Source organism: Kryptolebias marmoratus, linkage group LG9 (genome assembly GCF_001649575.2).
Source record: "Kryptolebias marmoratus isolate JLee-2015 linkage group LG9, ASM164957v2, whole genome shotgun sequence".
Classification (NCBI taxonomy): domain Eukaryota; kingdom Metazoa; phylum Chordata; class Actinopteri; order Cyprinodontiformes; family Rivulidae; genus Kryptolebias; species Kryptolebias marmoratus.
This window is the reverse complement of record NC_051438.1, coordinates 21,251,445-21,265,662: the sequence shown is the minus strand read 5'-3', so window position 1 is coordinate 21,265,662 and position 14,218 is coordinate 21,251,445. Positions and strand designations below refer to the sequence as shown.

The window sequence follows — 14,218 nt, the reverse complement described above, 5'->3', positions numbered from 1 at the left end:
CCATCCATCCATCCATCCATTTTGATTACCCGCTTCTCCTTTCCGGTTCTCGGGGAGCTGGTGTCTGTCTCCAGCAGTCACTGTGTGAGAGGCGGGGGACACCCTGGACAGGTTGCAAGTCCATCACAGGGACACGTGGAGACAAACGAGACAAAGAACCATTCACGCTCTAAGCACAGAACATAACAAACACATAAACCCAATTAGAACAGGTCCCAAGCTGTGAGTATGTGCACCCGCCTGGTTGTTGTTTACCAATCGCACACCTGACTCAGTCGATCTCAGCTCGCCTCAGGATGGAATCAGGAGCTCCTGATTCACCCGTACACCGCGCACAACGTAAAGGGAGAACCAGCTGCTCCCAATTCACCCTGATCTCGAGCCGAGCGTGCCTCCTGCTGATCTCTACACCAAACCTAAAGCAGCTATCGAGCGTCAAGTGGAGATCACCGAGAGAAAATCTCCCAAAAACCTCACCCCTAACCTAAAAATGACATTGGACTGTATTAGGACCAGACTTTGGCCCTTATAAGGACTACCGGCCCTGACACACACATTCCTAAATCAATCAATAGCTATTATTATCTTGTAAATATTGTAGCTGCAATCAACATATATAAGAGTAATTAAAAACTATTTTATCTACAAATAAATGACATCTTCTGTTGCTTTAAACTTTTAATAGATCATGTTTTTTCTTAAACATGTAGTTAAAGAAGTACCAATCTAAAAGGGAACCACAGATAAGCTTTTTTATTTACTGTAATTAGACACAGGGTTATATTGTTAAAAAGTACGAGAGTGAAACAGAATAGTTCCAGATTCTATAAACTTCACAATTAATGACGTACCTTTAAAATGGGAGGACTTTGTTTTCCAAGTGTTTTGTGAAGCTCAGGGTTTTCCATTATCATGGTTGTTAGTTGGCTTTTATTGCAGGTGAATAATGAGTAACTTCATGCGCCGAAGGCAGCCAGAGGGTGTGGAGATGTTCTTGGGGAGTAATAAACCTTCATTTGCCAGCTGTCTTACGCTTCAGCCAGCTTCTCGGGAACTCAAACTAATCGTAAAACACTATTTGAGTTGACCTTTTTAAAGAAAACACCATGGTAAGTCTGAGTTTTATTCCTAATTTATTCACATAATAATTATTTACTAGTTTTTTTATATAAGGGGAAATACATGACTAACTCCCACTGTTCTCTTTTAACAGATGACCACTTGATCAGTGCAGAAATCTTGAGCTTTTTTAAAAAAATCACCACTATGAACTCTGTGGGAGGGCAGGTTTTTCTTGCCATCTGTTTGCTGACATTTGTGTCAGTGTGTCCTCTGGTTTCAGGTAAGATTCAATTAGTTTGAAGCACTTGCCAATGTCTCAGTAAATGTCTACAAAAGCAAAAGCAGCACCTTTTTCTGCTTCTGTTTTAATCATTTTCCCGGTTTGCTTAACTCGACCTTGAGCAGTGAATGACATCTGAGCTGAACGGAACAAAACGTATTAATGGGTTTTATTAATCTGTAACTGCTTTCTGTGTGTCCTGGCAGCCTCTGCCAGCACCAGCTTGTGGGGGCAGAAGCTGAAGTTTATACCCAGCGGCTGTTGGTGGCAGCTGCAGCCGAAGGTCGTGGTTCCAGCCCTGACAGAGCTGAGCGTCTGCACGCGTTTAAAGCTCACCCTTACAGCGGACTGGACAGCCTTCGACTACAAAGCCCCGCGGCTCCAACGCAAGGAGCTGCGACTTGAAGGCACGCGCTCAGAGCTGACAGTATGGCTGTTTGGGCTAAAATACCAGTTTGACAAGGCGCTAAGCCTGAATGAGTGGCACACCATCTGCCTCACCTGGTCTGACCAAGACCAGAAGCTGGGACTATACGTCGACAGGCTTGTTCTGGGGGAGACGCGTCTGCCTCCATGGGTGCATCGGCCCCGCCAGCTGGCCCAGAATGGCACTCTGACTCTGGGGATGTCTCACTTTGTGCAAGGTAACGGAGAACTGAAGCTGGAGAATGGGAATAAGCTGATAGGTGAGATCAGCCTGTTCAGGATCTGGGGTCGAAAGAGGAGTGCCGAGGAGCTGAACAGGCTGGACTGCGCAGAAGGCGACGTGGCGAGCTGGGACCTGCAGCAGTGGATCGGCCGGTGCCCCCATGAGCCCGACAGCAGTCTGTACTGTGGTAAATACAAGAACTACCTCTGCTCTGTTTCAGAGAGAATAAACCCTGAGCTGTGTGTGTGTTTAAACGGAAAACAGCTGCAAGAGTTTCCTCATGACTGCGCGTAAAAACGCAAACACTGTAACAGATTTGGACATCTTTATTTGCTTTCCCTTTAATTATTATTCTTTCAGGTTGGTCGCAATACAAAATCCAAATGTGGGCATTCATGTACGACTCCACAAACCCTGAAAACTGCTCAGTGTCACTGGAGGAAATCACAAAAACATGGGTACAAAAATAAGTTACTGGAAAGAACAGAAACGGTTAAATTTGTTGATCAAAGTTAAATAAATGAACATTTTCCCCTTTTTCCTTCCAGCTGGAGAGCATTTTCCCCAAAAACATTTCTGTCCAAGACATTTCTGTGTCATCAACAAGGTAAAACTCTTTTTTTTTATTTTTATGACAAAACTATCTCCTCAGCTGCAGTAAAGATAACTAGTTGTAATCACATTTTAATCTTATCAGTTGTAGATCAATAGTTTGATTGTTGTTTGCAATTTTCTCTGTGTGATTGCTTACTGAGGTGGCAATTCAAAACTATATGCCATCATTTTTATTTTGATTATTTTTAAAATGTGGACTAAAAAACATACAGTATTCTTTTCTGATTAATTAAGACTGGCTAAAATATTAAATGATATTATTTAAGCAAAGCATTTTAAATCGGAGCAGCTAAGTAATTTTACTTTGTAGAACTTCCTTTTTTTAACGGGAGACATGTCTGAGGAACTTACAGCAGACATTATCATTTTACAGTCACAACAGCAACAGAAAAAACAATTATGATAGTCATTTCTGTTATCTGTGTTCCCCTACAGGACAATCTGCCTCATGGTTAATAATTCTGCTGTTTTGAATGCGCAACAACCTCAGGTACACAAAGGAGTTAGATGTTTTACTGCGTAAGGCAACAGAAGAACGGAACAGGCAAATTAAGAATGCCACATATTAATATAACCTTGAAATTAAAACAAAAAAAGCAACAACTGACCTCTATACAAACATAGTGGGAAGGGAGAAATGGTATCAGACACCTGATGATTGTTTTAAAATGAACACAGAAATGGCATTTCTGCAAACATGCGGTTCTGCTGCAGAAGCTGAAATCAGCTGCTAAGGCTGTAAAGATGCAGAACACTAGCTGAAAGGTAAAAGTAGCAAAAAGCTAGCTAAAAATAGCACAATAGCTGTAAGTTAAAATAACAAACTTTTAGCGAAAGGCTAAACTCACAAAAGGCTAGGTCCAAGCTAAAAGAAGCAAAACGCTAGCAAACAGTATCAAAGGCATGGCTAGAAAATTAAATGTAGAAAAAGACTGGCTAAAAGCTAAAAGTAGCAGAGCTGTAGCTACAAGTAGCAAAAATGCAAGCAGAAATAGTAAATTCCTACAGCTGAAAATAGCAAAAATAAAGAAAAAGTACTATACAAAGTAGTGAACGCTAGTACTAATGGCAGTAGTAAAAACAGTGTTAGTAGTACTAGAATTAGCAGTACCAGTACAAGTATTAGCATTAGCATAATTAGCATTGGAAGAAGTAGCATTAGCAGTAGTATTATTAGTACGCTCATTAAAAATGCCATTAAAGAAAGGCTGATTAGTGAACACATAATTACAATAATTAAAATAGTTTTAGTGTCTCTGTGGTTATCTCTGACATAAACAGGGTATGAATTATATTATTTACAATCATATGATTTTTAAAAAGAGATAATATACTGTATATTTGTGTTTACAGGATTTGAGAAAATCAAACTTTACCTGTGATGAATGGTAAGTTTTGCTTTAAAAAAGATACAATACATCCAACAGCTGCTCAGAAAGGAGCTAATTATCAAATGTTCAGTTTAACAGATTTTTTTGTTGTTGTTTCTGTAGTTTCAGCTGTGAGGTCTTTGTGAAAGTGGTTCCTGCTAATGATGTAAAAATGGTTCAGACAGAAGTGACTACATTACTGGGTCTGACCTTCTCTCAGGACTTCCTCACCCTCACGGCCGTCACCGACAGCATCACCATACTTCCTGTGGGTGAGTCAGGCACCAAAACACAGGAATTAACATCAACACCACAAACATAACAGGGCTGTATGTTTAAATACATATCTGCTTGCTTTTAGTTCAGTTCGTGAACGTTTGCATGTGGCTGAACATGTTGACATTAAGGATAAATGTGGATTAATTTCTGTGTTTGTTCAGGAAATTAAAAACTATGCTGCCTAGATACACAAATTAAAACAGGCAGAAATCCAACAACACCAACCAGAATGCATCTCCAAAAATGCTAATGAGTAGGATGTTAGTTTTTAGTGATTTTAAGGAAGTAAAATCTGACTCCTTCTCTTTCTTTCTGTCAGGAATGCTCCCAGAAATGACAGAACCTGCAACAACCATCAGCACCGCTTCATTTACATCAGGTGAGCTGCCACTGAGGTGGAAGAATACAGATTTGTCATACAGCTAAATGGACTGGGTTATTTTTTATTTGTTTTAACTAGAGCCTGAACAACATTTATGGTGAAAAAATGTCCGTTGTTTTACAGTAAGAAGTCCAGCTCCGAGTGTTTCAGCTCAGCCTGATAACACGTCAACAACCGGAACACATTTAGATCTCACAGCAGCTGTTGGTCAGTTCAATAAACGGCTCTGATTTTTGTTCTTATGTCTCCTTTTAGGTGTTTTTTAGATGTTATTGTGCTATCAAAAGAAAACTTAGATTCTGTAAAACAGGCCTATTCAACAAGCCGTAGTATTTAACAAGATTTGACTGAATATAATGCTAAAAATATACGTATCAAAGCTACTTTTATACCTTGACATCATAATAATACCATAGACGTTTTTGCATCTTATCTGTGCAAAAGGCAGTAAGGCTGCAGTACGATCAGGAGGCATCAGCTGAGCTTAAAACCTTCTTTCAACGCCAGAAAGATGGAAAGTAGATTTGATCGTTTCTAAGTAAGTTTTTCATGGTTGCTTTTCCAACAGCAACCAGTGTTTAATGAAGATATGCTGAGAAATAACAAAGTTGTGGCCATTTTGGTCAAACTGTGAAAATAAAATCACAATCTCATGCGCTTAAAGCATGCTGTCGCACTCAAAGCACGTGTTGGGGATGACTCTCAGCTACTACCACAGCGACTTCTAGCTCAGTACCTGTAAAACTGCAGTTTGTGGCAATAACTGAATTGGGTCGATTCCCAGCTTTAATCAGTTGTAGTTTTACATGCGGTGATTACTTTCTGTGAGTTTATTCAAGAATCCCTACACAAAGGGAGACATTTTGCTAACAGACAAACACACACACACAGAAACATTAGTAATTACATGATCGCCCACCTTTCATGACAGATGGCAATAATAAATACAGGAAGAGGGGCTGTGCAGTGGTGCGGTTTCGTCTGGGTTCCTCGATTTTATGTTGGTGGATCTGTTATAACAGAACATCTCTAGTTTCCCGTCAGCTTCAGAAATTTTACGGTTAAGTAACATTTTTGGTTTTATTCTGTTGCATACTGCCTTATCAGTGTTAAAACACAAAGGCACTTTCAGCTTTTTACAATTTCAACTGCTTCTCCTTGAATAAGAGCCTGTTCAGAGTTCATAACTATAACTTTGATTTAAAAAATACTCATTAAAGCTCATTTCAACTAATTTGGGTTTTTGACAATGCCCACTCAGTTGTAGAGATCTAAAGAAAAATAGGCTTTTAAATTATTATCTTTCTTGTTTTGTTGTTTAATTTTTGGACATAACGCAGCTCCATTGGGCTTTCTCTGTCTCTCTCTTTTCTTTTGCAGTCATTTCAGATAAATTCTTCAGGATTAATTTGACCTTAAGTTTGACAGGGAGCCCGACGAAACCGAATGACGTCATTGAGAGATGGGTAAGAAACAAACACAACCACGCTTGTATGTTTACGTATGCAGAAGGTTTATTTTTATTTGTTTTTCCTCCCTGTTTCTGAAAGTTGAAAGAGCAGCTCCAAGTGAACAGGACGATGATTGTTCGGAATCTCATCATAAAAGAGAACGTCGACAGGTGGGTGCCTACAAGTGTTTTTTCCATAATTGGAAATTTTTTTCCCGATACTTGTCGAATAACAGCTCTGTCTCGTTTAACTCTATTATGTCACAGGAGCATGGATAGCTACAATAGTTTAAGGGTGAGTGGGCTTATTTTAGTAGCAGAGCAAATTATTTTTACAGTAAGTTCAGTTTTCAACAGACATTAAATACCTGCAACCTGATATTCAGTCAGTTCATGCATGAAATACTGTTTCCCTGTTTTCCAGACTTTCTACAGCCAGCAGAAACAGTAGGTGTCAGTAAGATTAAATTTGTTTCTGTATTAGTTTATTTAATTTAATGTTATTGTAGTTTTTTTGTGCTTTTCTGTTTAATTTTACTTCAGAAATGTAAAATAAATTGAAAGATGAAACGTTTTAATCTGTCTCGTCATCCCGCAGCGTGACTTTATCTGTATATTTCCTCAACAGATATTATTGCACCTTCCATGTTCAGGAGTTTTCCAGCAAAAATCTGCCAGAAGTCGAATCGTCCATTCGTGCTGCTTTGACAGCGAAGTATGAAAACGGCTCCCTGACTATTCAGACTCTGAATGTGACAATCAAACACATAGGTAAGCTGTAGTTCTAACACAAATAGAAAGAGAGAGACATAAACTGTCAACAAATGGTACGTTTTATGTTTTTCAGAACCAGAGAAATGCTCAGAAGACAACCTGTCAACAATCTACGGGCGATACATTTGGCCAGAAACATTTCCACAAGACGTGGCAGAAATGACCTGCGTACAGCCGCCGACAAACAGAGCTTACAGACTTTGGTGAGACATAACCAGCTTTTTTTGTATTTTAGACAAATGAAACTTCTGGTCAAAAATGAGCCTCGAACTGCCTTAACTTAGTGATTTATTGCGCAAAATCACTTCAAACACCCCAAAAAAGTCACAAAAAATAAATTATATTTACAATTGGTATTAATTGAGACATTCATTTACACATTTGTACCTGTCTGAAAAGCTGTTTCTGTGTGGATTTCTCTTTTAACTTCATCGTATTCGGCAGAAATTGTTGTTTCCATTGAGACGTCTCAAAATGACAAGAGAAATCTCTCAGTTACCGCGTCCTGTCTTTAAAGCTTTAAACGTGTAACACTGATGGCTGGATCCCTGCCATCCTGCAGGTCAAAGAAAAATACATCGATTTCCCACACAGTAATTATCAATGCAATAAAACATTTCAGTCTGTCAAGCAATAACTGTATTATAAAGACAAATGAGTGTGTAATGGTTTGTTTTATGGCCTTTTTGAAACATTGAATTGATGCTTATTCAGTTAATCATCGGCTGAGGGCAGCTTTTTATCTTTTACCAGTATTAGATTTTATCAGAAACTGGCTGCGACATAACAAGCCGAGGAGCAAGACCCAGACACCGTGTAGTTTTTCAGCTTTCCCACTCGCCGATCTTCTTTTCATTTCAGCAAATTAGACATTGAAACGGACACGACGCACTGGGCTGATCCCGATATGACAAACTGCAACCAGCTTGTGACGATATCAGACATCACCAATATCACTGTCACCCCTGGTAAGAGGATCCATCTGTCGCTCTCATCCTGGCTTTCTGTTTCATTGCAAAGCTTCGCAGCATGAACATTAATTCATTCTCAATGAACTCCAGATAATGCAGCTGAGGTTGTGGACATGATTCAGGACCTGGTGGATGTTCATTTAGAGAACAGCACTCAGCTCTCTTCCTCTGAACTGGGATCAGTGGTGGGGAAACTTAGTGAGGTGGTTGATATAAGCCCCATAGACCCGTCCGTTGGAGGGGACATTGTAAATATTGTTGCCAACATCCTGCTTTCTGAAACTGATGTTGCACCGGTGGCTAACAGGTAAGAAGAAAAGGCTATTTGGTGTCATCATGTAAAAATAAGTCATTTCTGTATTTGTTGACCTTTTTCCTGTTGCGTTTTGCGAAGCGTTCTTGATCTGACAGACCGGATGGGGAACAGCGTGGAATTCCCTGGCGAGTTCGTAAATTTAAAAGCTCCAGCCCTCGCCCTTTCCATGGTCGATGTTGATCCAGAGGAATTCGGCAGCCTCACCTTTGGAGTGTCCCTGACGACTACGATGAACCCCGAGGTAAGATGCTGTGAAGGTTACCGGGTGTAATAAAGCGGGACGGGAGCTTCACTTTGGAAAGACAATCCAGTACAAGTTCCAAAAATCTGGGCTCAGTCAATCAGAAATGAGTGGGTAGGATTAACATAACAAACACAACAAAAGAAACGTCCTTGTCATGGGACCCTGCAAAAAGTAGAGAATAAGATGGAAGGAAATAAAATGCAGTGAGAAGATTTTATCATAACTGACTGAAAACTCAGAATACTAATAGGCCAAATAATCCAAAACAGCAAATTCAACCAACTCAGAACCTCAGGCATGTAACAGTGAGAACTGTGGAAGTGACAAAGACAGATAGAGTATGGCAGCAACAAAGAAGCTTAAAGCTATAGTTCAGATCTTTTGAAGGGGTTCTTTAGAAAAGTTATGAAAGATAAATTAGCTATTTGAATAGTTTCAGTTTGGAGAAATAAAGTTCAAATTAAACTCTATTTCTCCAAACTCAGGTCATTCCAAGCACTATTTTCAACAGGGTAAATAGGCTATTAATTGTTTATGACTTTTCCACAGAATCCCACTTCAAAAGATCTGAGTTATTGCTTTAAATATTACTGGGGATAATGAGAAGAAGAGTGGATGTAGTGACCTACAGAGAACTTCTTGCAACAATGGCAAGAAACCAAAGATGGGCTTGCACAAAAAAATGTAATTCTCACTAAATGAGATGCAACAAGAACTGAACTAATTCACTAAAACACACAAAAACCATTAAAGGACCAACTCCAGAGTGTTGCAGTTCTTGTGTAATCAGAAACATATTTATATACAAACACATGCAAATAAAGAAACAATGTTTACATAAATGTGAAATTTAGGTAAATGATAGAATAATAAGCAGATATTATAGCCTAAAGAAATCAACAGTCTTTAAGCATTTTTGAAAGTGATGAGACAGTAATGTGTCAGGTCAGATTAAAGCTTTTCATTTCTTTTCCTTCTCAGGTTTTTTTTAACCAGAGTTTTGTGAACAAACCATCCTCCGGGACAGACGCGACCATCTCCCTGCCCTCTGAGCTCAATAACTTTTTGCCCACCGGAGAGAGAAACACGACACGCGTCCAGTTTCAGTTTTATGGAACACCGGACCTTTTCCAGGTATTTCCTTTAAAAAAAACAAAACAACTTTCCGTTTGCTGTTGTTCTCTCAGGTTAAATATTATTAGTTTTATGAATCAGCATGCCACTTCTGTGGTAATTATTAAAAGAAAACTTCAACATTTGGGGGAAATGCGCTCGAAACAGAGAAACCATCTGACTGAGCTTGTTGTTTTGCAGAGTTTTTATATGTTTGGCAACTTCTTCGGTTAAGTGTCGTGACTTCCTGATGCTGCCGGGCAACACGTTTTACACATCACCTTTTTACAGATTGGACAAACAAGAGACGTGACCTAAATTACCTTTAGACAGACACTTGTTTCAGATTTCAGTCTTTACACACCTCTTAGCTGAACTTTTATATATTACTTTTATATATTACTCACACAGACGTAAGAGTAGTAAGAGTAGGGTCAGTTGTTCACACCAGCAGAAGACAAATAAAAAGTTTTCCATTAAACAAGCTTTGTTATAAATAACAGGTAAGAAAATATTACCTCATTAGGATCATTTTGCACCATAGGTGAAGGTTTTTTTGTCCTGCTGGACTTACTTATTGTTTTTTTTTTTAACAGGACCCTTTTATAGCCACTGCAACACAAAACAACTGGACATTAAACTCCTACATAGTTTCTGCCAGTATCAACAACAGCCAAGTCATCAACCTGGAGAAACGAGTGGTGGTGACCCTCAGCCACGCAAACCCCAAAAAGGTGAGAGTTTTTGCAGCTGTAACAAAACCTCTCTGTATGATTGCTCTTACAACATTAATGCTTTTCGATATTTATAGCCAGAAGACAGCGTACAGTGCATGTTTTGGGATTTCCAGAAGCATGGTGAGTTGATCTTTGCTGTTTATCTTCTGTGTGTACAGTTCGATGAGTTGCCATAACTGAGCGTCATTAAGGAAACAGTTTGATTCATAAAGGTTCCTGTAAATAGGAAGCTGGGTGTCTGTTAATCAAACGGTGTGTGTATGTGTGTGTTTGTGTCAGGAGGCCTCGGTGGTTGGAACAGCAGTGGTTGTGAAACTCAGAGTATCTCCTCCCATCAGACCAGCTGTCTCTGTGATCACCTCACACATTTCGCTGTCCTCCTGGTGCGTCTCTGGGGGGGGGGGATCAAACTCCCACATGTACCAACATACTGCATGCAATCTGTTTGGCTGTGTGTCTTTCTGCCAGCAAGAAAAGATGCTGCTAATACTGCTTATTTTACGCTTTAAGCCCGACACTGATGCTAGTTTCAGTGTATGTTGAATACTATTAACAGATTACATTGTTAACAGAATCTTTAAATAATTGTTTTGTCTTTTTTGTGTTTTTCAGGATGTATCACGAACTTCAATAAGTGAAGCTGACAGTGAGATTCTGACAGTGATCTCATATGTTGGCTGTGGAATATCCTCCATCTTTCTAGCCATCACTCTGCTCACATATCTTGTTTTTGAGTAAGTCCATTCACATTATTATAGAATAAGTTTATGTATTTTCTCACTTGGCATCATGCTGAAATTGGCAATGGCAAGGTTAGAGACAGAAACTCATAGAGTCTGTGTGGGTCGTATTTCATTTAGTCATGAAACAAATACAAATACCTGCGTTTTATTTATTTTAATTGCTTCTTATAATTAAAACACTGTTATGTTAGACAATTAAAAAAGCTTTAATGTGTCATTTCTGATCTTTAGAATCATAGTTTTACCAAACAAACAACCTCCAAACTTTTAACTAGGATATCAAACTGGATTTATGACAGCTTAAGGAGCCTCAGTACCCAGAAAAAAAATTATTTTCACTATTTTTTTCAAGTTTTGGTGTTGTTTTAGCCTTATTAATAAAGTTATAGTACATTTTTTTTACTCTATTGATATCCTGAGACCCCCGAAAACCTCTCTGACCCTCATCGATCTGCCTCTCTCACAGGAAGCTGCGTCAGGACTATCCATCTAAGATACTCATCAACCTGTCGGCTGCACTGCTGGGTTTGAGCATGCTCTTCCTCCTCGACGCCTGGCTCTCATCCTTCAACAACTACGGCCTGTGCATCACAACCGCTGCTGCCCTTCACTATTTCATGTTAGCCTCCTTCACCTGGATGGGTCTAGAGGCTGTGCACATGTACTTCGCACTGGTTAAGGTGTTCAACACCTACGTGCCCTCTTACATCCTCAAGTTCTGTGCTGCTGGGTGGGGTAAGAAGAGGTTTATGGTATTTCCTAAATAGATGGAAAAACTTGCTTTGTTCTGTGACTTTATTAGTCTGATTGGATTTGGGATTTGACTTTGAATGATCGAGGTTTGGCTGTTGAAGTTAAATTAGACTGTATTCTAAATTCAGTGTATTTCTGTACAGTTTATAGCACTTAACACAACATCAAGGCAGTACAGCAAACTGCAAAACCAAATAATTCTAAATTAAGCAGAAAACAAGCTCAAAAAGGATCTGTCTCAAATTACTTGATTTGATTAGGTCCTCCAACTCAAACATACTAAAAAGTTGTTCGCTTATACCTTTAATTATGTTCCCTAAATTAGTTTCCAACACCAAAAAGACTAAATATCTTTATAAATTGTTTACTTTTAGGGAAACACCTAGGTCCTGTTAGAAGTGGTGTATATTAAGAAGTCTTAATGTATTTTTGTTAAACAGCACAATTGTTGTTTTTCACCTACTTTAGTCTCATTCTTTGTTCAACTTCCTGTTAGATTTGGGTACACACACATGGCTAGGGTTAGGAGTCAGAACTACTTGCTGAGGATTTGGAAAATATAATTGTTTTAGACTAATCCCAAATACAAGAGTAAATTTTAAAGCTTGAAAACATTTTACTTTTACTGCAGTGAATTTGGATGTTTTGTGCCCTCACAGGTATTCCTTTGATAATGGTCAGCCTGGTTCTGGCCACTGATAAAGATGCTTATGGAGCCTTGATACCTGAAGACGCTGCAGTGGCGCTTCAGTCCGCAGATCCATTGTGAGTCCGGCAGCCTTTAGTACAGCTGAAGCAAAAACTGCCACTATCCATCCTAACCCTCCTTCCTCCTCCGCTCCTCCAGCTGCTGGCTGCAGGATGACGATGTCTTCTACGTGACGGTGGTGGCATTTGCTCTTCTGATTGTCCTGTGCAACTTCATCGTGTTCATCCTGGTTCTGGTACAGATCAAAAAAATGAGGGCCAATAAGGTGTCGGCGAAAAGCCACGGCTCTCTGCAGGACCTGAGAGCGGTTGTCGGTCTCACCGTTCTGTTGGGCCTGACCTGGTCGATGGGCTTCTTTTCATTCGGGCCGGGCCGAGTGGCCATGATGTACCTGTTTTCAATCTGCAACTCCTTACAAGGTAAACATAAATTCTGGACGGCGGACAGAAATTAAAAGCAGCCAAGTTCAACGTCTGCATCGGTGTTAGGTTTCCAACTCACATGGGAGAGGGCTTCCCTGCTTCTGTTTTGTTGCAGGCTTTTTTGTGTTTCTGTTCTACTGTTTGATGAAGGATAACGTGAGGAAACAGTGGAGAATCCATCTGTGCTGTGGGCGCTTTAGAAACAGTGATAATTCAGGTACTTGGCACGCCTTTCTGTGCAGCAGAATTATGGCCCTGTGTGTGTTTTCAATGTGATTTTTTTTGTTGTTCCTGTGCTTTCAGACTGGAGCCACTCTGTAACAGTGTGTGGGCAAAAGGGCAATCTCATTAACTCTGATTCAGTTACCTCGGACAACACCTCCTCCCTCAGATCACCGACACCGCCACAAAATCACCACCACCACAGCACCACCAGGGGACAGGACTGAGCCTACGGATGGGCTGTCCTTTCTGTAATGGGCAGGGAGAAGTCCAAAAATCCTATTTATAAATAGTTACACGGGTTAACAAAGAACTGAGCACTGTACTGATAGTTAGCTCAACCCAAATGAAATAAATCTTGTCTAAAAAAGTTCATCTAAAGTAGACAGTCTATAATAAACGTCTTGAATTTGATGAACCTATGCAACACCACAAATCCAAGGTCAATAGATCAGAAGACAAATGTTAGAGTCCTATACGTGGGTGGAAATGGTGCGATCTGCTGTTTTTCTTCAGACCTAAAAGTCTTCACATCTCAGGAAGATTTGTTATCGATACTTCTTCAAGTTATTCCATTATTTCTATTAGTAAGATTTAATTTTTCAAATCAAATACTTTTATATTTGACTTTGCTTGTTGATAGAGTTGAAGTTCCCTGGCATGAAAATCACCCTGCATGTATGAACTTTATCTGTAAGCAAAGATTTTATTTCAGTTTAAAACAGTTTATTATCTGTTTTATGTGGTAATAAGCTAAGTTGAAGTGATTTACTTCTTGTATTGAATAGGGACTCTGTGGGGACCTGTACAGAACATTTAGTTGAAACAACATAACCTTTTGTTCTATTTATATTTCATGTCAGATATTGTGAGAGTTAAAGCAGTATTGTCATTGATTCTGTTTATATTAAACTGAAAGGTTTGTTTTGTTTCACTTTGACTTCTTTTGTTGAATGAAAGTTTTGCAGTTTGGAGCTGTTCTTTGGACTCTTTAAAGCAGAAATGTTGTATGACATCTTATACCATCTGAAACACAAACCATACGTTTCACAAAATAATTAAAGGCCTAGCATTCCTTGAAGGAATGCATATCGCCCGCCACCTTTCATGTCAGAGTTTAACTTGTG

The 14,218-nt window shown here is 39.4% G+C and overlaps 1 protein-coding gene across 1 annotated transcript; it reads left to right on the top strand.

Moving 5' to 3' along the window:
- The first annotated feature begins 1,010 nt into the window (after positions 1-1,010).
- On the top strand, positions 1,011-14,015 carry adgrg4a (adhesion G protein-coupled receptor G4a). The gene is made up of 29 exons (XM_017408094.3): positions 1,011-1,109; positions 1,214-1,342; positions 1,549-2,178; positions 2,352-2,449; positions 2,540-2,598; positions 3,042-3,096; positions 3,960-3,994; positions 4,100-4,248; positions 4,575-4,634; positions 4,761-4,844; positions 6,018-6,103; positions 6,188-6,258; positions 6,355-6,382; positions 6,512-6,534; positions 6,716-6,858; positions 6,935-7,064; positions 7,723-7,829; positions 7,923-8,139; positions 8,227-8,389; positions 9,374-9,526; positions 10,102-10,239; positions 10,317-10,362; positions 10,522-10,625; positions 10,855-10,976; positions 11,452-11,720; positions 12,398-12,503; positions 12,586-12,866; positions 12,985-13,086; positions 13,173-14,015. The coding sequence occupies exons 2-29, from the start codon at positions 1,267-1,269 to the stop codon at positions 13,316-13,318; spliced, it is 3,681 nt and encodes a 1,226-aa protein (XP_017263583.2). The 5' UTR covers positions 1,011-1,109; positions 1,214-1,266; the 3' UTR covers positions 13,319-14,015.
- Positions 14,016-14,218: the final 203 nt, after the last annotated feature.